General features: G+C 50.1%; 1 protein-coding gene across 2 annotated transcripts in view; it reads right to left on the bottom strand.

The window, feature by feature from the left end:
• The window catches only part of CD320 (CD320 molecule), a 39,974-nt gene extending 18,998 nt beyond the window's left edge, over positions 1 to 20,976 (bottom strand). The window contains exons 1-5 of one of the 2 annotated variants that reach the window (XM_060094240.1): positions 20,777 to 20,976; positions 18,006 to 18,131; positions 17,411 to 17,644; positions 16,972 to 17,130; positions 16,368 to 16,812 (exon numbers count right to left, since the gene is read on the bottom strand). In XM_060094240.1, coding sequence (XP_059950223.1) covers positions 16,673 to 16,812; positions 16,972 to 17,130; positions 17,411 to 17,644; positions 18,006 to 18,131; positions 20,777 to 20,915 — 798 coding nt within the window. In that variant the 5' untranslated portion in view covers positions 20,916 to 20,976 and the 3' untranslated portion in view covers positions 16,368 to 16,672. Of the gene's footprint in view, positions 1 to 16,367; positions 16,813 to 16,971; positions 17,131 to 17,410; positions 17,645 to 18,005; positions 18,132 to 20,776 lie in introns of those variants that run through there. The other variant, XM_060094241.1, reaches the window with a different exon arrangement.
• Positions 20,977 to 21,946: the final 970 nt, after the last annotated feature.

The following is a 21,946-nucleotide window of genomic DNA, read 5'->3' as shown; positions in this document are numbered from 1 at the left end:
TCTGACACAGGAATTTTAGTAATTTCCATTCACTGAGGCCCACGCTGGTTACATCCTGCAAGTGCTCATGTTTGTTCCCCAGCGTGTGTCTTCATATGTTTTTCTCCACATTCTAGTGACTTAGGCATGCTGTCCTGTGTGTCCTCATGTGTCCTGTGGGCTCATGCATATTATCACGTGTGTGTTTGTGTGCTTCCTCTATAGAGGATATGTTTTATTCTATATAGAAAGTTTGTGCGCATCTTTATTGGGGGCCTATATGGAGGGCCCACGAGCCTTCTCCAAGGTGCTGAAAGTTCTCCATTCAAGACCCACACCCACTCAATCTCCCAACCAAGGCAAGGTTACTCCTCTAGGAAGCCTTCTCAGATTGCCCCCACCTCCTCTTCAACTATGAGATGCAACATCCATTGCCTATGTCTTCAAGCCCCCAGCCCTTCCCCACCAGCTGGCCCTGCAAAACCTGGCCTCACCTGTGCAGACCCTACTAGATTCACAATCCAGGACTGAGAGTCCATCAGCCTGGCCAGGACCTACTGACCAGACAATAGGCACCCAGCCAGGCAGTCCACGGAGGGAGGCTGCGCTCAGCAGGAGAGGTGACCTGGCACCAGATCAGGAAGTGCACAATAGAATTCTTTTTTTTTTTGGCTAGTTCGTGCGGCATGCGAGATCTTAGTTCCCCAACCAGGGATCGAACCAGTACCCCCTGCATTGAGAGCGCAGAGTCTTAACATTGGACTGCCAGGGAAGTCCTAGGAAGTGCACAATAGCGAAAACCCAATGACACAAGAAAGTAAGGAAGTAACACAGATTAAAGAAATCAACAAAACAGAGGGTAAAGGAACAAAAATGGCAAGAATAAAACCAAATTCTGGCTCCTTGGGAACATTAATAAGATAAACCCCTGAAGAGAATGAGCAAGGAGGAAATGAGGAGTTTTAAAAATCTATATGGGAAGGTTAAGAATAACTATACATCAAAAAGACAAGAGATAACAAGTGTCGGTGAGGATGTAGAGAAAATGGAACCGTAGTTGGTGGGAATGTAAATTGTTGCAGCTACTATGGAAAACAGTACAGAGGTTCCCCCCAAAATTAAAATATGACTACTGTATGATCCAGCAATTCCACTTCTGGGTTTTTATCTGAAGGAAACAAAATCACTATCTTGAAAAGATATAGGCACCCCTCATGTTCACAGCAGCATTATTTACGATAGCCAAGATATGGAAACAATCTAAATGTCCACTGACAGATGAATGGATAAAGAAGACGTGGTATAGGGGACTTCCCTGGTGGTGCGGTGGTTAAGACTCTGCACTCCCAATGCAGGGGGCCCGGGTTAGATCCCTGGTCAGAGAACTATATCCCACATGTATGCCGCAACTAGGAGTTTGCATGCCACAACTAAGGAGCCCATGTGCCACAACTAAGGAGCCCACAAGCCACAACTAAGGATCCTGCCTGCTGCAACTAAGACCCAGAGCAACCAAATAAATTAATTTAAAAAACGAAGAAGATGGGCTTCCCTGGTGGCACAGTGGTTGAGAGTCCACCTGCCGATGCAGGGGATGCAGGTTCGTGCCCCGGTCCGGGAAGATCCCACATGCTGCGGAGCAGCTGGGCCCATGAGCCATGGCTGCTGAGCCTGCGCGTCCGGAGCCTGTGCTCCGCAACGGGAGAGGCCACAACGGTGAGAGGCCCGCGTACCGCAAAAAAAAAAAAAAAAAAAGATGTGGTATATATACAATGGAATATTACTCAGCCGTAAAAAGGAAATCCTGCCATTTACAACAACATGGATGGACCTTAAGGGCATTATGCTAAGTGAGGTAAGTCAGACAGAGAAAGACAAATACTGTATGATCTCACTTACATGTGGAATCTAAAAAAAACCAAACTCATAGATAGAAAGAAGAGATTGGTGGGTGCCAGAGGCAGGGCAGGGCATGGGGCAGGCAAAATGGGTGAAGGCGATTTTAAAAAACTATATATGAACTATAGGCTGATAAATTCGAAAATCAAGATGAAATGAATTCATTTATGGGGAAAAATAAAATGCAAAAATTGTACTAAGAAGAATCAGAAAACTTGACTAGACCCATAAATGTTAATGAGCTGGAAATAATGGGGGAAAAAAACTCCCTCTACCTAACACACAAAACCTAGAGGATTTTACAATCAAGTTTTATCGCCATTACAAGTAGCAGATAATTCCCATCTTATTCAGATTGATACCAAGAAGTTAAAAAACAAAAGGTGGGGGGTAGGGCAGAATACCAACTTCTCTTAAGAGGATGATATAGGCTACAAACCAAAACCAGATAGGGCTACAACATGGATGAACCTCAGAAACAGTTACATATTGTATGATTCTGTTTATATGAAATATCCAGAATAGGTAAATCTACAGAGACAGAAAGCAGATTGGTGGTTACCAGGCAGAGGGGAAGGAGAAGGAATGGGAGCGTATGTCTGAGTACCGGGTTTCCTTTTGGGACCACGGAAATGTTTTGGAACTAGACAGAGGTGGTGGTTGTGAGTACACAACATTGTGAGTGCACTAAATGCCCCTGAATTGTTTGCTTTCAAAAGGTTAATTTTGTTGATGTGAATTTCACCTCAGTGAAAACAAAAACAGATAAGAATATGGAACAAGGTAGGAAAATTCTGACCAATTTTCAATGATGACCATAGAAGCAAAAATCCTAAATAAAATACTGCTACCCACAAGACATGGAAGCAACCTAAATGTCCATCAACAGATGAATGGATAAGGAAGATGTGGTACATATATGCAATGGAATATTACTCAGCCATAAAAAGAATGAAATAATGCCGTTTGCAGCAACATGGATGGACATAGGGATTATCACACTAAGTGAAGTAAGTCAGACAAAGACAAATATCATATGATATCACGTATATGTGGAATCTAAAAAAATGATACAGGACTTCTCTGGTGGTCCAACGGTTAAGACCCCAGGCTTCCACTGAAGGGGACACAGGTTTGATCCCTGGTCATGGGAAGCTCCACATGTCAACCAAAAATAAAAAGATACAAATGAATTTATTTATAAAACAGAAATAGACTCACAGACATAGAAAACAAACTTATGGTTAAGAAGGGGAAATATATATATATATGAATCACTTTGCTGTACAGCAAGTGTGAAACTAACACATTGTAAATCAATGTTATACTTCAATAAAAATTAAAAAAAAATACTCCGACTCAAATCTTGCAGTGTTGGGAGAAAATTACATCATGACCAAGGACAATCTGGCCAGAAGAGCATAGATGAGTCAGCCTCAGAAAACCAAGGTAACTGATCTCTGTCAGCAGATGGACTTGCTTCTGACATAGGCGCTTGTTTTTGCTGCAGTGTCATACGTGTGTCCTAGGAACTCAGACCTGAGAGCGCTAGGGCTCATGCAGGCACAGGGCTGGGACAACCCGCTCAACCTCCTTGCAATCCTGGAAGCAGAGCCATTAACAAAAGCAGAAAGGAGCTTAAGAAAAACACTTGCAGGGTTTAAGAGTTACAATTTTAACTGTTACATTTCTAATAAGCATCAAGGAATATAGAAATTCACCTTTTTAAAAAATTCAGAAATTCTGACATGTGCTACAACATGGATGAACCCTGAGGACATTATGCTGAATGAAAGAAGCCAGTCACAAAATGACAAATACTGTATGACTCCATTTATGTGAGGTCCCCAGAGTAGTCAAATCCATAGAGACAGAACATAGAATGAGGGGTGCCAGGGGCTGGGGGAGGGAGATGGGGAGTTAGAGCTTAACGGGGACAGAGTTTCAGTTTTGCAAGATGAAAGGAGTTCGGAAGATGGTTGATGGTGATGGTTGCACGAGATGAATGTACTTAATACCACTGAATTGTGCACTTAAAAATGGTCAAAATGGTAAATTTTGTGTTATGTATATTTTACAATTAAAAACGTACAAAGGAGAAGGAGAAGGTTGCTTAATGGAAAAGAGAGTGAGGAAGGGTCGAGGCAAAAGCGAACGCATAAAGGCTGGGAAAAAGAGAAAAATAAGCCAAAATAAGCACGTGGTCAGAAGGAAACCCTTGGAACTTCCCCGGTGGCGCAGTGGTCAAGAATCCGCCTGCCAGTGCAGGGGACACGGGTTCGAGCCCTGGTCCGGGAAGATCCCACATGCCGCGGAGCAACTAAGCCCGTGCGCCACAACTACTGAGCCTGCGCTCTAGATCGTGGGAGCCACAACTAGTGAGCCTACATACCACAACTACTGAAGCCCTCGCGCCTAAAGCCCATGCTCCGCAGCAAGAGAATCCACCACAACGAGAAGCCCGCGCACCGCAACGAAGAGTAGCCACTGCTCGTCAGGACTAGAGAAAGCCCGCGCGCAGCAACAAAGACCCAACCAAAAATAAATAAATAAATACATAAATTTATTTTTTTTTAATAGTAAAAAAAAAAAAAAGGAAACCCATGGCTGGATCAGCATCAAGCGCATGGAGACTGCGCCACCTACTGGTGGCTTCCTGTGTTCGTCAAGGGGCTGAAAAAACATGCTCAGAATCCACTGCTATTCCCTCCTTATACTGACATCACTCCCCTGTTTACCAACAATTTTGTCAGAACAGACAGCATCACTGAGACAGTTGAAACCAGAAGGAGAAAAATAACTTCCAAAGCCACCACCTCCTTCCAACCTGCAGACCTGCATCCAGATCCATGCGCCTGCCCAGCTCTCCTTCCTGCTGCTGTGAGTAAACAATTTGCCCTGATCCCGGGCAAACCTAGGCCACCTCCACCAGCTCCCACCCTACCTGCCTATTTAAGGAGCCACCTGAACAGTCTTCCCTCTGAACTAGATTATACCCACAGACATACAAATATGCTGACTCATTTTCCACCTTTTTGTTTTATTTTATTATTGAGATGAAATCGACATAACATAAATGTGGTTAAGAATCCACCTTCCAATGCAGGGGATGCAGGTTTGATCCTTGGTCGGGGAACTAAGATCCCACATGCCGTGGGGCAACTAAACCTGCGTGCTCTAGAGCACCACAACTAGAGAGCCAGTGCGCTGCAACTACTGAGCCCACACACTCTGGAGCCCGCATGCCACAACTAGAGAGGAGGCCACACACCGCAAAGAAAGATCCCAGATGCCGCAACAAAGATCCCACATGCTGCAACTAACACCTGATGCAGACAAGTAAATAAATAAATACCTTTAAAAAATAAAATTTCAGTGCATTTAGTACATTCATAAAATTGTGCAACCACTGCTAATATCTAGTTCCAAAACATATTCATAGTGCAAATAAGCACATGAAAAAAGCCTCCACATATATCATCGGGGAACTGCAAATTAAAACAACCGTGAGAAACCAGTACACACCTATGAGAATGGCCAAAACCGAGAAAACCGATGACACCAATTGCTGGCCAGGATGTGGAGCAACAGGAACTCTCGTTCATTGCTGGTGGGAATGCAAAACGGTCCAGCCACTCTGGAAGGCAGTTTGGCGGCTTCTTAAAAAACTAAACAGGGCTTCCATGGTGGCGCAGTGGTTGAGAGTCCGCCTGCCAATGCAGGGGACACGGGTTCGTGCCCCGGTCCCGGAGGATCCCACATGCCACGGAGCAGCTGGGCCCGTGAGCCATGGCCGCTAAGCCTGCGCGTCCGGAGCCTGTGCTCCGCGACGGGAGAGGCCACAACAGTGAGAGGCCCATGTACCGCAAAAAAAATAAATAAATAAATAAACATACTCTCACCATATGATCCAGCAATAGCACTCCTTGGTCCTTACCCAAAGGGGTTGAAAACTTATGTCCACACGAAAACCTGCATATGGATGTTTATAGTAGCCTTATTCATAATTGCCAAAACTTGGAAGCAACCAAGATGTCCTTCAGCAGGTGAGTGGACAAACTGTGGTACATCCAAACGATGGAATGTTATTCACTGCTAAAAAGAAACAAGCTACCAAGCCATGAAAAGACATGGAGGAACCTTAAATGCACATGACTAAGTGAAAGAAGCCAATCTGGGACTTCCCTCATGGTCCAGTGGTTAAGATTCCGTGGTCCCAATGAAGGGGGCCCAGGTTCAATCCCTGCTCGGTGAACTAGATCCCGCATGCTGCACCTAAGAGTCCGCATGCCGCAACTAAGAAGTCTGTAGCCAAAACAAACAAACAAATAAATAAATAATAAATATTTAAAGAAAAGAAAGAAGCCAATCTGAAGACTCCATGCTGCATGATTCCATCGCTATGACATTCTGGAAAAAGCAAACATTTGGAGAGGGTAACAAGATCAGTGGTTTCCAGAGATCAGAGGGGAGGGAGGGATAAAGATGCAGAGCATAGAGGATTTTTAGGGCAGTGAAAATGCTCTGTATGATACTATAATGGCAGATACATGTCATTATACATTTGTCCAAACCCATAGAACGTACAACAAGAAGAGTGGACTTGAAGGTAAACTATGGACTTCGGGTGATAATGACGTCATTGTAGGTTCATCAGTTTTAACGAAGGTACCGCTCTGGTGGGGGATGTTATATTTATAATGAGGGAGGCTATGCATGTATGGGGGCAGGGAATATAGGGGAAGTCTCTGTACCTTCCTCTTCATTTTTCTGTGAACCTAAAACTGATCCAAAATATAAAGTTTTTTCTTTTTAGTTTTTTTCATCACCACTTACTCATTAAGCTGTTGCTTCCCATTTGCCTGCTCCCCCAGCCCCTGGCAACCATTGATCTACTTTCTGTCTCTATGGATTTATCTATTCTGGACATTTCACACACTAAAGGGACTCATACGCTCTGACTTTTTGTGTCTGGCTTCTTTCACTTGGCATATGTATTCAAGGCTCAACCACGTTGTAGTGTGTGTCAGAAATTCCTTCGTTCTTATGACTGGATAATATTCCATTGTCTGGTTGGACCACATTTTGTGTATCCATTCATCCATGGATGGACACGTGGGCTGTTCCTAGGTTTGGGGTAGTGTGAATAACACTGCTATGAACATGCATGTACAAGTATTTCTCTGAATACCTGCTTTCAGTTCTTTCGGGTACATTCCTAGGAGTGGAATTCTGGGCCATATGGTAATTCTGTGTTTAACTTTTGAGGAAGCGCCAAACTCTTTTTTTTTTTTTTTTTTGCGGTATATGGGCCTCTCACTGTTGTGGCCTCTCCCGTTGTGGAGCACAGGCTCCGGACGTGCAGGCTCAGTGGCCATGGCTCACGGGCCTAGCCACTCCATGGCATGTGGGATCTTCCCAGACTGGGACACGAACCCAGGTCCCCTGCATTGGCAGGCAGACTCTCAACCACTGCGCCACCAGGGAAGCCCGCGCCAAACTCTTTTCCACAGCGGCTACATCATTTTACATTCCCACCAGCAATGTATGAGGGTTCCAATTTCACTGCACCCTCACCATCACTTATTTTCTGTTTTTGCTTTTTTTCTCTCTCTCTCTCTCTAATTATAGCCATTCTCATGGGCATCTTCCACTTTAAAGGGAAAAAAAGACTCTCTGAGCACCCTCCCCGTCTGGCCTCTGCCCTAAGTCTCTGCCTCCGCCCAACCGCCCCCCCCCCCAAGCAAAACTGTAGAAAAAGTCATCCATACACCCTTTCTCCTTCCCATTTTATCTTCAACCGGTGGAACTGTTTTTGCCGTCGTCACCAATGACCTCCACGTTATTAAACCCCACGGTCTCCCTCTACGTCCGGCTTTACCTAACGCATCGCAGCCTGTGACGGATGGCGGACTTTTGCTTGATTCGCTCTGTTCTGAACTCTCCTGGTTTCTCTTGGCACCTCTATGCTCGCTCCTTCTTTCCTGATTCTTCCTCACCCCCCAGAAACCTCTAGATATCAGCGACACTCCCTCCTTTCCAAACCACGGCCACCCACTGGGACAACTCTGAAATTCATCTCTCCAACCCAGACAGTAGGGCCAGGCGCCTTCCCGGTCTCTCCACGTGGGGGCCTCGCAGGTCCAAACTTAGCTCCCAGGGGTCCCCCCCCACCCTCGCCCGGCCCCCACCATCCTCCTCCCCATCATGGTTGGCTCCATCCTTCCGCAGCTCAGCCCGGATACCTGGGAGGCACGCTTGCTTCCTCTTTCTCACGGCCACATCGGATGCGCCACCCAATCCTGCAGCTCCGTTGGCTTTTCCTTCGAAACAGATAAAGCATCCGACCACTTCTTACCACCTGCACGGCCCTACCCCGCGCCAGCCCCATCATGCCCTCCCTGGACCAGGGTGGTCGCCTCCTCTCTTTAGCCACCCTCAGGCTCCCATCTCTGTGGCTTCCCACCGTAGACAGTCCCCCCCCCAACTATAATCAGAAACACAGCCCCCACTTTGGGGAACCCTTTTTTATTTATTGCTACATCCTGAGTGCCTAGAACAGTGCCTAATACCTAGCACTATTCCACAATTTCTTTTTCCCACGTGCCCTGCTTTTGGGATCTTAGTTCCCCCACCAAGGATGGAACCTGGGCCCTCTGCAGTGAAGGGGCAGAGTCCTAACCACTGGACCACCAGGGAATTCCCCAACAAATGTCTTTTTTTTTTTTTTTAACATCTTTGTTGGAGTATAATTGCTTGAAAATGTTGTGTTAGTTCCTGCTGTATAACAAAGTGAATCAGCTATATGCATACGGATATCCACATATCCCCTCCCTCTTGCGTCTCCCTCCCACCCTCCTTATCCCACCCCTCTAGGTGGTCGCAATTCACCGAGCTGATCTCCCTGTGTCATGCAGCTGCTTCCCACTAGGTATCTATTTTACAAACAAATGTCTTTTTTTTTTTTTTTTTTTTTTTTTTTTGCGGTACGCGGGCCTCTCACTGTTGTGGCCTCTCCCGTTGTGGAGCACAGGCTCCGGACGCGCAGGCTCAGCAGCCATGGCTCACGGGCCCAGCCACTCCGCGGCATGTGGGATCTTCCCGGACCGAGGCACGAACCCGTGTCCCGTGCATCGGCAGGTGGACTCTCAACCACTGCACCACCAGGGAAGCCCCAAACAAATGTCTTTTTAAACGTGAGATATAATACACGTTTTAGTCGGTTAAGGTTGCCCTACCAAAATAATACAGAATGGGGGGAGCGGGCAGGAGGGGGCTTAAACAACAGAAACTTTTTTTCCTCACAGTTCTGCAGCCTGGAAGTCCAAGATCAAGGTGTCCGCAGGGCTGGTTTCTTTTGAGGCATCTCTCCTTGGCTTGCCCTGAGTCCTCATATGGTCTGGCCTCTGGGCCTGCATCCCTGGTGTCAGAGTGCGCAAATTTCCCCTGCTTATAAGGACACCAGTCAGATTGGATCAGGGCCCACCCAAATGGCTTTGTTTCAATTTAATCACCTCTCTAAAGGCCCTGTCTCCTACTATAGTCACTTTTTGAGGTATCAATGATTAGGGCTTTGACATATAAATCTGGAGGGGACAAAATTCAGTACCCATAAAAATGTACACACATATCATAAAATTTACCCACTTAAAATGTACAATTCAATGCTTTTTAGTATATTCACAGATAATGTGAAGCCATCACCAGAGTCAATCTGAGAGCATTTGCATGACCACAAAAAGAAACCCCATATCCTTTTAGCTATCACCCCCTTTCTCCCCGCTATCCCCCAGCCCTATGCAACCACTAATCTCCTTTATGTCTCTATGAACTTACCTGTTCTGGATATTTCATATAAATGGAATCATACACTATGTAACGTTTTGCTCTTTGACTTAGCATAATGTTTTCAAGATTCGTCCACGTTGTAGCGTGTGTCAGAACTATATTCCTTTTATGGATCAATTACAGCTCATGTTATGGTCCTACCACATTTTGTTTACTCATCATCTACTGATGGACATATGGGTTGGTTCCACCTTTTGGCTGTCAGGATTGGACCACTACAAACATCTATGTACAACAAGTATCTCCTGAATAAATGAAGAATCTTTCATAATCTAACCCAAAGAACTGCATAAAAGTAGAAACTTCAGACTGTGACAAGACAGAAGAAAGTATCAGAAAGATCCTTTTTTTCCCTAGTTTTTTTTTTTTTTTGAGGGAGAATGAATCAGTAATAATACAAATTAACATAAGTGTTGTTTCAGAACAAACTGGACCTACACGTTGTTGTTACTAAACCAATTTGGTAAAAATCAAAACCAAAAAGCATAGTCTAACTTAAGCCAGAAGCTTTCAAGATTGAACTCGGGCCCAGCAGTGAAAGCCTGAAATCCTAACCACTAGGCCACCAGGGAACTCCCAAGAGGGATCTTCTTAAACAACAAGGACCTACTGTAGAGCACAGGGAACTGTATTCAATATCTTGTACTAACCTATAATGGAAAAGAATCTGGGGACTTCCCTGGTGGCGCAGTGGTTAAGAATCCGTCTGTCATGCAGGGGACACAGGTTCGATCCCTAGTCCAGGAAGATCCCACATGCCGCAGAGCAACTAAGCCCGTGTGCCACAACTACTGAGCCTGTGCTCTAAAGCCCAAGAGCCACAACTACCGGGCCTGCGTGCCACAACTACTGAAGTCCATGCGGCTAGAGCCCATGCTCCTCAAGCCACTGCAATGAGAAGCCTGCGCACTGCAACAAAGAGTAGCGCCTGCTCACTGCAACTAGGCAACGAAGACCCAACGCAGCCCAAAATAAATAAATAAATATATTTTAAAAAAGAATCTGAAGAAGAAAAAAATATATATTACTAAATCACTTTGTTGTACACCTGAAACACTGTAAACCAACCATACTTCAATTAAAAAAAATAAAAACAGAGGGATCGTCTTATTGCCAAAACACCCTTTAAAATCTAAATCAATTATAAATCAACTGTACTTCAATTAAAAAAAAACAAACTAAATCAGAGAACGGTCACCTCTGCTCAAAACCTCCCAAAGGCTCCCCATCTCACTACATACCCTCTGTGCCTCCCACCCCCCACCCCACATTCTCTGCCATCAAATCTTATGACCACCACCACCCTCACTCCCTGCAGACCTACTGTTTCTGGAACCTATTGCTGTCTCAGGGCCTTTGCACGGGCTGTTCCCACTTCCGAGAATGTTCTTCACCTATACACCTGCACAACTCACCCATCCTCTTACTTCCTTCAGGGCTCTACTCAAGGGTCTCCGTATTCGAGAGGCCTCTCTTGACCATCTAATATAAAAATAGTGACCCTTCTTTCCCCCAACCTGGCATGTCCATCCCTCCTACTCTGGCATTTAGTCCCCAGAACAGAACCGTCTGACATCATGTACGGGTTTGTTGGTTGATCCTCTGTCCCCTCCCCCCAACCTCCACGTCATGGGGGATGGGGCTTTGTTCTGTTCAAGGCCAAGTCTCCAGGTACCTGTAACAATGCCTGGCGCCCGGTAGGTGCTCAATGAATGTTTGTCCTCCTGCAAAAATTAACCTACAAATGCGATGCGATCCCAAAGTCCCAACTAGATCTTTTACCAGGTGCAAACAAGCTCAGGAAAAGGTTCATGTACTACTAGCTACAGGTGATGTACTATATTATGAATGTGCTAAATGCTGCTGGATTGTTCACTTTAAAATGATTACATTTCGGGAAATTCCCTGGTGGTCTAGTGGTTAGGACTCTGCCCTTCCACTGCAGGGGCACGGGTTCAATCACTGGTTGGGGAACTAAGATCCCACAAGCCGCCCAGTGCGGCCAAGAAAATAAAGAAATAAAATAAAAATAAATAAATAAAATGATTGCGTTTCCGGGACGGAGTGAGAGAGTGGCATGGCCATATAAACACTACCAGATAGCTAGTGGGAAGCAGCCGCATAGCACACAGAGATCAGCTCGGTGCCTTGTGACCACCTAGAGGGGTGGGATAGGGAGGGTGGGAGGGAGATGCACGAGGGAGGGGATATGGGGATATATGTATACGTATAGCTGACTCACTTTACTATACAGCAGAAACTAACACACCATTGTAAAGCAATTATACTCCAATAAAGATGTTTAAAAAAAAAGATTACATTTCTGTTATGTGAATTTCACTTCAATAATAATAATAAAGTAAGTGTAATACCATCGCACACCTGTGAGAATGGCTAAAATCAAAAAGACTGCCCACATCAGGTCATGCCAAGGCTGCAAGGAGACGAAAATATATACATTGCTGGGGGTGGGGGAAGGAAAGTAAGGGTACATCCACTTTGGAAAACATGTCGGCGATTTCTTTAGAATTTAAATATACACCTACCATATGATGCAACCACTCCACTCCTGGGTATTTTACCCGAAAGAACTAAAAGCAGATGAACGCGCTTACACATAAATGTTCTCAGCAGCTTTATTTGCAATCATAAAAAACTGGAAACCACCTAGATATCAACAGAGGAATTAGGTAAATGGATGTGGAACAGCCGTACAGTCGAGTACAGCTCCGCCATAAAAGCGAGCTCACTTTTCATACATGCAATGGTATGTCTAGATCATAAAATAATTGTGTCAGGTAAAAACTGCCAGACCAAAAAAAAAAAAAAAAAAAGGTATATACTCTATGATTCTAGAAATGCAGCTAATCTATAGTGTCAGAGCCAGTTGGTGGTTGCCTGGGTAATGTGGCCGTAGGGGTGGGAGCGGTAAAAAAAAAGGGGCACAAGGAGACTTTTGGGGGAAGAACCTGGCAAACATGATGCTCAGTGAAAGAAGCCAGACACCAAAGGCCACCTATGGTATGATTCCATTTATACAAAATGTCCAGAAGTCCAGAGAGACAGAATGTGGATCTGTGGTTTTTGTGGTTGCCGGGATGGGGGTAGGGGAGAGGAGTGACCGCTAACGGGGAAGGGGTTTCCTTTCAGGGGGATAAAAATGTCTTGCAACTACATAGAGGTGAGGGTTACACAACACTGCAAGTGTACTAAATGCATTGTAGGCTTTAAAACAGTTAATGGTTAATTTCATGTTATGTGAGTTTTCCAATTAAAAAAAAAAGAGAAATGGTGAGAGCTGGATAAAGATACACACACACACACACACACACACACACCCTGGATCCCCCCTCCCCATCTTCACCACTGCCGCCCACACACATCCCCGCCACTCCATCTCCTCCCTTCTCAGGCCCATCAGAATTTCCCCAGGTACTGGGACCCGTGCCCACTTGACCATGTCCCCCTCCTTGTGGGCTCCCCCAACTTCCCTCCCTTTTCAACCTGGACCCTCCCTGGAGTTTCCTGGAAGCCAGTCACTGGGCTTGCTGCCTGTAGGATGGGATGGGCAGCCGGCAGCACAGGGTGACCCTGCTTGAGAGAACAAAGGCAGCTGAAACCCAGCCTGCTCATGCATGATGGGCGTTTGCACCTGTGGCTGCCCCAATGTACAGATGACAAAGCTGGCCCTGAGAAAGCAAAGCCACCTGCCCACAGCCAGTCAGCTGGCTCCAGTGAACAGGAGTCGCCCACCCCAGCCTGCCCATTCCCAGCTCGTGCCCTCTGCCCCCGTGGTGGCCCCAATGAACTAGGCCTCCCTGGTGTTCGTGCCCTTGTGTGGCCCCCACCTGTGCCCCCGACACACACCTGGGCTGACCTGAGACCCTGCTGAATCAGCAGAAAGCAGCAGAAGCAATGCTGGCCCAGTTCTGGACCTGAGCATTAGAAGCATTAGAAGGGTTTTGGCTCTGCGCTTTGGGGAAACCCGAGTCACCAGGAAAGGGATGTGGCCATCCTGCTTGGGTGCCCACATGGAAGGGCCATCCAGAGAGGCCACGTAGAGAGGGAGAGGCGTCCCCATCCACCCATGCACCAGACATGACATTGGCACCGTCCAATGACATGGTAACATCCAGCCACTCCAGCCCCCAGATGCCAGCAGCCACCATTCACGGGGAAACAAAGAGCCACCAGCCAGGCCAGTCAACCTGGAACCACAACAGAGAATATGCCGGTGGTTGTCTGGAGCCCGTCAGTGCAGGGTGGTTTGTGCCACTGATCACTGAGAATCCAGCTGACACCCAGGAAGATCCAGACCCTAGACCTCAGCTCAGGTGGCGTGTGACACCGGCCTTACCCCCCTAACATGCCCTGTTGGCCCACTGCAGCTGTCCACACCTGAACAAAAATGAAGGGGGAAAAAAATCTAAAAACAAGAAAATTCTACTCTCTGGCATAACTCCTTCCTGCCAACTAGAAGAAGCCCACCAGGGTTCCAGTTCTGCAGCAGGAAACCTCGGCCCAGCTCGGGGGCTGGGAGGTATCCAGCGGGCGCCAGGGGAAGGCCTTGTACCCCAGGCAGCTGGGCACTCTCTGGTCCACCGTCGAAGTGCCCCAATCCCGGCTGCAGCCCACCTCCCAAGCCCCCACGGCTGCCCGACAGAGAACTCGGGCCCCTAACAGGCTTCCTGAGGCCCAGACTCCAAACCCCATTGGGAATTCCAGATCCCACAAGACACACTGCATGAACCAAAACAAACAAACAAACAAACAAACAAACCTCCCATGGGGGGCCGGAGCCCCAATGCTGAACTTTCCCACCCTTCCCACCCCCAGGAAGATCTATCTTCTCCCAGCATGTTGTCATCAGGGACCAGCTCCCTGCTTGCTGGATGTCAAAGCCACAAGACCCTGTGTGGGATCCTGGGTGCTCCCCCGGGCTACCAGGGCCCCGGCCACCGCATTTGGAGATGAAGAAAATGAAGGTCAAAGAAGAGTCCTGTCCTCATCACCCAGCAGTTACGGTGTGCATTAACTACACTTTCTTTATTCTTTTTTTGTGGCCACGCCACATGGCTCGCAGGATCTTAGTTCCCCAACCAGGGATTGAACCCAGGCCCTCGGCAGTGAAAGCGCAGAGTCCTACCCACTGGACCGCCAGGGAATTCCCAGTTTCTGTATTCTTGACACCCTGTCAGCTGAGGCCTCACTGACAAGGAAGGGACTGTCCCTTGAGGGGTTAGCGAGTTCCTGGAGATGACAAACAAGTCTCCAGCGAGTGTACCTCTCCTACGCATACCAGCCAATCCAGAGCCACTGTGCCCCTGCCCTGATCACCCCAGGGCCAGTGTAGTGTGAGTGCCTGACGTTAAGCAGGATCTTAGTTCCCCGACCAGGGATTGAACCCGCGCCCCCTGCAAGGGAAGCATGGAGTCCTAACCACTGGACTGCCAGGGAAGTCCCTGACATTAAGCTTTTGATTGTCAACATCCAGCATGAACAAACACACAGATAGCTGCATGACACAGCTACTAGCAACACAACCTACCTGGTTATTAGCTACCCCAGCCTACGAAGGTCCCCTTTTCAGAAACCCTAGGTAACCTTGACAAGTGACGCCTTGAACGACCCCGCTTTCCCTTTTGGCACCCTAATTCCAGCTCTTATGCTTTATATTCAATAAAGAGTGAATCCGAGACTCCAATCCCCGGACCCTAATAAAGGCAGAGACCCAGGTCAGCATTCCCTCCCTCTCTCTCTCCCCATGATCTTGCTGCGTGGCCCTCAGAGGGGGTGCCTGCTGTGTACCCTCCAGAACCTGGGAGTAACAAATCTTGTTCTGCGAAGTTCCCTGATGGTTCTTCCTGAAGTACGTCCTGTGATCATGATAAGAGCCACGAGGGCCGGTCTAGCCACAATGCTGCCTCTAGCTGGGGTAACGTCTGTGAGGGCCTTGCTGTAAGTAGTAGGGACCCAGGTGTACTCAGGTGCTGCTCTCTGAAAGCCTTGCTATTGATAGGCTGAGATGTACACGATACTCAGTGCCGACACCCCAGAGCCCATGGAAATTACTCAATCTAGCCAGTTCCAAGCCTGTTTACCCTGCCTCCCCCATTCCTTCCAGTGGAAACCACAACAAAAGCTCCTGTCCATGTTGTTCCCTCTCCCTCTACCTCCTGATGGACCCTGGTGCTTCCCCGTGTGGCTCCACTTGGCCTGTTATGCCCTTCCTCTTGGGATCGGTGAGTAACAAAGCGTCTTTTCAGTGACAGTCGTCTCCTGATCTGTTGGCCTTGCCATAGTTGCATAATAATAAGACCTACATTTGGAAACAGCGTGGAGACCAACCTGGGGACACCCAGCTTCCATCTCAAAGAGAAGAAGCCATCATGGATGGAGGTCCCCCAGCCCAGGACTCTGGGAGGCACTGCCCAAGGTCTGCTCCATCTGGGGAATGCAAACTCTCCTGCTGCCCCCAGCCCCACTGTCCCCTGCTCTGGATTCCAGGAAGCCAGAGGCAGGGTCCCCAACTCCCACCCTCTCTGGGCTTGGGTGCTCCACCACAGAGGAGGGGCTGCAGCAGAGCCCCCAGGCTGCCCAGGCAGAGGGAGACAGAGGCCCAGAGGCAGGCAGAGGATGTGAAGTAACTTTAATCACCACCCTCAGGAGGGGGCAACAGTAGTATCTGAGCAGGGGGGCCACCCCGGGAATGACCTAGGGCCAGCCCCTCGGTTCTGGCTGTGGCACGTTCCCCATCCAGGCTCCTCGAGTCCAGGGGAGGGTCTGGACACTCCCAGCCTCCACGATCACATCTGCAGGAGCTCAGGTACTTGGCGCCACGTGGCCAGAAGAACCCAGGTCTGGAGGCTGCTGTGCCAACAGCCACGTGCGGGTCCCCATACCTGCCATACTCGGGACCATGTGATCTGGCAGCAAGGAATCATCCTCAGAGAACTGAGGCCGTCCTCTCTGACTGCAGAGACCCCTTCACAGACACCAGCAGCCCCAGCGGGGACAGGCGTCCCTGAGCACAGAGCCGTGACAACATGAAGAGGATGGCGGCGGCCAGACCTACACTTAGCACCACTGTGGGGGACAGAAAGACAGGAGTGGGTGAGGGGAGGGGGTGGCAGGAGGCTCACACCCACCAAGCTCCTAACACACTGGAAAGGGGGTTCTGCAGCCTGCCGGCTCCCAGGAGCAGCTGCTCCAAGCCCCAGGGGTGGGAGGACCTGTTTATCTTACCAGCAGCTGCAATGATCCCATAGGTACTTCGGTTTCCAGACTGAACTGAGTCCCGGTCCCCGACAGAGGTGACTGTGGCATTCCTGAGATAAGTGACACTCTCCAGGGTCACAGGGGTCCCCATGGACGTGGCACTCCCTTCTTGGAGGGTCTTGGTTCCTGCAATAAGTCCAGGAATTCAGTAGCTGGGGAGGGGGCACCTGGGGCATGGGGGGATGAACAGATGTTTCTGGTGCCCAGGGGGGACCTTAGGGCTCACCCTCCACCCCAAATTCAGTGAGGTTGGTGAGCCCTGCTGCCCGAGTGCCCTCGTGCATCCGCCACGGGAATACGGGCACAGGCAGACACACGTGTCCACGCTCCCAGCCTTGTCATACACTGGAAGGTGTCAGGCGTCCTTGTCTACCGACCCACCCTCCCCGCCCCCACAGGCACACACCACAGCCAAGCTCATCGCTGGAGTCGGAACAGTCCGGGTGGCCATCACAGAGCCACGTGCGTGGGATACAGGAACCACCCAGCGGGCAGCGCAGCTCTCCCTCCGGGCAGGGCTGGTGCCCGCAGTTGAGAACATTTTTGTTGATGCCATCAGGGCAGTCATCGATGCTGTCACAAGAGCAGGGGCTGCCAGTGGGTGGCTTGCACTGCCCGTCCTGGGCACACGGCTCAATACCTGGGGTACAGGGTGAGTCAGGTCCCAAACACCCAGCCAAGAGGGCCCAGGCACTCCCCACAGCCCAACCTCCTGCAAGCCCCGCCTTCCGAGAACAATCGACCCTATATGTTTCGCCCATCCCAAAGGCTCCTCCCCCTGCTTCTGTTAGCTCCACCTTCCAAGGACTCGCCTCCCTGCAAGCCCTCCCTCCCGACCCCACTAACTCCGCCCCCTGCAAACCCACCTCTCCCAGACCTCCCTCCTTTCAGGCCCCGCCCACCCCAGAGTGCCCTGCCTGAAAGCCACATCCCTTCCACAAGCACCTCCTCCCTGTGGCCCCGCCCCTTGAAAGCCCCGCCCCCAGGGCATGGCCACTCACTGCACTCCTCCTCGTCACTGCCATCAAGGCAGTCCTGGTCAACGTCGCAGCGCCAGGTGAGGGGCACGCAGCGGCCATCACTCCTGCACTGGAAGCTGGTGGGCGGGCACGAGGCTGCGCTGGGGCCTGAGAGACGCACACAAGTGAGGCCTGGGAGGTCTGGACCCTCCTTTGGAAGCACAGTGTCACAGGCTGCGACCACCAGGAGACAGACCAGGTCCCAGGAACTACATTGGTGGTCACCCTTTGCTAAGGATGCACTATATGTGGGCCTTGGAGCTGAGCAATTCACAGCCCCACCAAGAGCCCTACTGGGCCGATTCTACTCCCATGCTCATTCTACACAAGACACTTAGGAGAGGTAAGGCCTGAGGCTACAAGCTAGTGGCAGAGTCGGGGTTCGAACCCAGGTCTTACTGATCCCGGGGTCTTTACCCGGCTCCAAATGGCCAGATGGTCTCCCCAGGAGTCTCTCCAAGTTCCGTGGTTAAACAGACTGGGGGAGGAGCCATCTCTGAACCTGGCTCAGGCCCACCTGTCAGGGTCAGCAGGGCCCATTATGTCCCAGCTGCTCAGCAAAGGGGAAACTGAGGCCTTGGGTAGAGGACCTGCTTAGTCACCGTGGCTTGTCGACTCACCCACTAAACTCCTCCCAGATCTGACCACTTTCCCCATCCTGAATGTGCCACCACCTCTCCAGATTCCCCACCCCCGTCTCCACTCAGACATCAGAGACCTCTCAGAGCCACACCGTTTGGTCACCCACCCTTGCCCCCCTTTGCTCAAAACCAGCCCTTGGTCAGAAATAGAGACACAGATGTAGAGAACAAACGTATGGACACCAAGGGGGGAAAGTGGCGGTGGGGGGGCGATGAATTGGGATTGACATATATACACTAATATGTATAAAAGATCACTAACAAAAACCTGCTGTATAAAAAAATAAAATAAAATTCAAAGATTCAAAAAAACCCAGAAACCCAGCCCTTGGTCCCGTGACCCTCTCACAACCAAATTCTACAACCTCCATTTGGCCCGCAAGTCCTGACCAGCCCTGAACCCTTCCTGGACCTCCCACTTTGCCCCTCTTCATCAAGCTCCCTCTGACCCGGCCACGTTGCTGCTTCTGCAAGAGGCCTGGGCTCCGTTTTCCCCCTCAGGGCTTTTGCCCATGCTGTTCCTTGGCCTAGTTTGCCCTCTCCTCCCTCCTCTCTGCACCTCGTGATTTCCTCCTCAGACTTCACGTCTCAGCTTATTTCCTGGGAGGGGTCTCAGGCCCCTCTCAGAGACCCCTGAAGCTCAACCTCCCACTTAGAACAATGGCCCTTGAACTGGCACCCGTGTAGACTGGACACTTAGTGGTGGTCAGGGCAGTGACCTTTTGACTGTAAACCCGGGGCAGCGCCTAGTGATAAGTGGACACAGGTCACACAATGGTCCGGGCTGAGTCCAGCTGAGATGTGAGCCTTCCTGGACCCAGAGCAGGATGAACACAGAAGGGCCTGGAAGCTGGGCCATCAGGCGGGAGTCCGAGGGACAGAGGAAGGGAGTGGACTTTATGGTTTCCTCCTGGGTGCAGCAGGGAGGGTGGCAGATACCTGGCTTGGCCCCAGCCTAGTCCCCCTCCATACAATCCTGGTCCTCTTGCCCCTTCCACCTTTACTCACAAGGGCCTGTGCCTCCAAGCCCCAACTCCCCACAGCCAGCCCCTCCGCAGGCTGGCCTCCAGGCCCAACTGTACCTGTGGGCCACACAGACCCCATGGGGGTCTGGCAGCATTAAACTTCCTCCCCAGGACTTGCCACTCTCCCTAGCAACCTCTGACCTCCTTCCCCGGACTGCTGGAGTGTGTGTCCTTCTGTAAAATGGGTGGGCAGCAGAGCAGAGCGGACCTGGCTTCATAGGGCTTTGGTTTGGAGCAACCAGTGATTGCACCCCCCAGCATCAGTTTCCCCACCTGTAAAAAGGGCACGCTAGGAGTCCCTACCACAGTGTGCTGAAGAGAAGAGACTGTTTGTGTGTAGAGTGTGGTACTTGGTTAATGTGAGTCCTGATCCTTGAAGGAACCAGGAACATTAAGCCTGAAAAGGCAGGGGCTTTGGGGTGAGATGGGGAACCAGATAAGACGGTGTGTGAACCTGAGTCACAGCTGAAAGTCAGGGGCACCTGTGAGCACAAAGAGGTCACTCTAACCTGCCCAGCTGCCTCTGGGTACCTCTGAGAGGGCCACCAACATCATTTAGGCCAAGGCAAACGTGTCCCAGGGCCTGGGGTCACAGGGAAGACCTTTTTTTCTCTAAGGCCGGAGAAGGAAGGTGCAGAGATTGGGAGGGCGGGTAACGGTCGCCGAGCAACCACATGGCCACATGGCCCCGGGCTCGGGCGCCAGGGTATGGAAGCCGCAGCTGCTGCAGGAGGCGCCAGGTGACCAGCTCCGTAAGGTTGGAAGTCGGACAAGCAGAACCTGTAAAGAACTTTCCTGCCCCACGTTGGAGGAAGGGCAGCTTAGAGGTGACAGCGGGGCACGACAAAGCAGAGAGAGTGTAACCAGGGCCGAAGCAGGGTAGTTAAAGGCAGGCAGAGCAACCCAGGCGGAGGGTTCCCCCACTGGGGAAGGCTCATTCAAGGGCCTGGGTCCCCTAGAGCCACGTGCAGGGGGGAGTGTCCGGGACGGACGTGCGGCGCAGCCAACGGTGAGGCGCTGTTGGCGGGCAGGGGAGGAGCTAAGCTGCAGGCTTGGAGGGCGCCAGGGCTGCACGGAGAACACTCACCTGGGGTCTGGGTCAAGGACCAGGTCGGGATCGAGGTCGGGGCGGCCTCCAGGCCCAGCCAGAAGCTGAGCAGGACCCGCAGCGATAGGCCCAGGGCCGCAGCCCGCTGCGCTCGGCTCCGCGCCATCCAACCGCTCATCGCGCCAACCCCGCCTGGCGCCGGCTCCTGCCAAGACAGACCAGTCCCTGCCTCGCTCTGATCCACGTACGCGCGTGCGCAAAGATCCGGGGGGCGGGGCCCACGCCCGGGGCGGGGCCCGCGGCGGCCCCGCGTTATGGGTACCGTAAATGTCCGAATGCGAGGGGACCCACTATTTGAGTCTCTTTCCCACTTTTCCCTGTGACAAGATATATCGAAAGGTATTGGTCCTATTTGAAATTAGAAACTTCTGGAGGTGCAAACGAACTAGTACCGACAAGTCTTGTCTACTTACAATATTTAACATTCCACATGCACCAAATACTCCTGCCTAATTATCCTATTTAATATGGCAGCCACTTCCCTCAGGCACGCCCTCCTCCTGCTTCTCTCGAGCGCCCGACTTATTTACTTTGGTTTATTGTCTGATTCCCCACTAGAATGTCAGGCCCAGGAAGACAGGAATGCTGTGTTGCTCATTGTATCCCCAGTGCCTGGAACTGAGCCTGACACATAGCAGGCTTTTAAATATTTGGTGAATAAATGAAGGAAATGTTGGTTCTTGGTTTTCATCCTGGGTCCTCTGTCCCTTGCACCTGGATGTTCTCACCGACGCTCACTACCTCATAATCCGTGTAGGCTCCTCAGAGGCAGCCGGGTCTTATACTTTACTCTGGGAACAAGAGAGGCGAAACTAGCCTGGGCTTTCTCTTCTCACGCTCACTAGGCACATAAAACACAAACCGTCTGCAGGTTTTCTATCCAATTGGCTGCTGTGTTTTATCTACAGCTCTGCCCCTAGGAGAAGCAGCGCTACTGCCAGCAGGCCCCCCAGACAAGTCACTGTCCTCAGCGTTGTAACAGCTGTGCAAATGTCCCGTGAAGCAACACTAAAGCGGCCAGATTTTCACAGAAGGACCTCTATTTGCAGGTTGATGGCATGCTTATTCAGAAGTGTTAGAGATTATAGCTGCATTTGGAGTGTATGTATATATATACATATTTTTTTTCCATAATAATCTCCAATGCTC

The sequence above is a fragment of the Mesoplodon densirostris genome, chromosome 3 (assembly GCF_025265405.1).
Source record: "Mesoplodon densirostris isolate mMesDen1 chromosome 3, mMesDen1 primary haplotype, whole genome shotgun sequence".
Lineage (NCBI taxonomy): Eukaryota > Metazoa > Chordata > Mammalia > Artiodactyla > Ziphiidae > Mesoplodon > Mesoplodon densirostris.
Note: the sequence above shows the minus strand (reverse complement) of the source record. Positions and strands in the feature narration are given on the sequence as shown.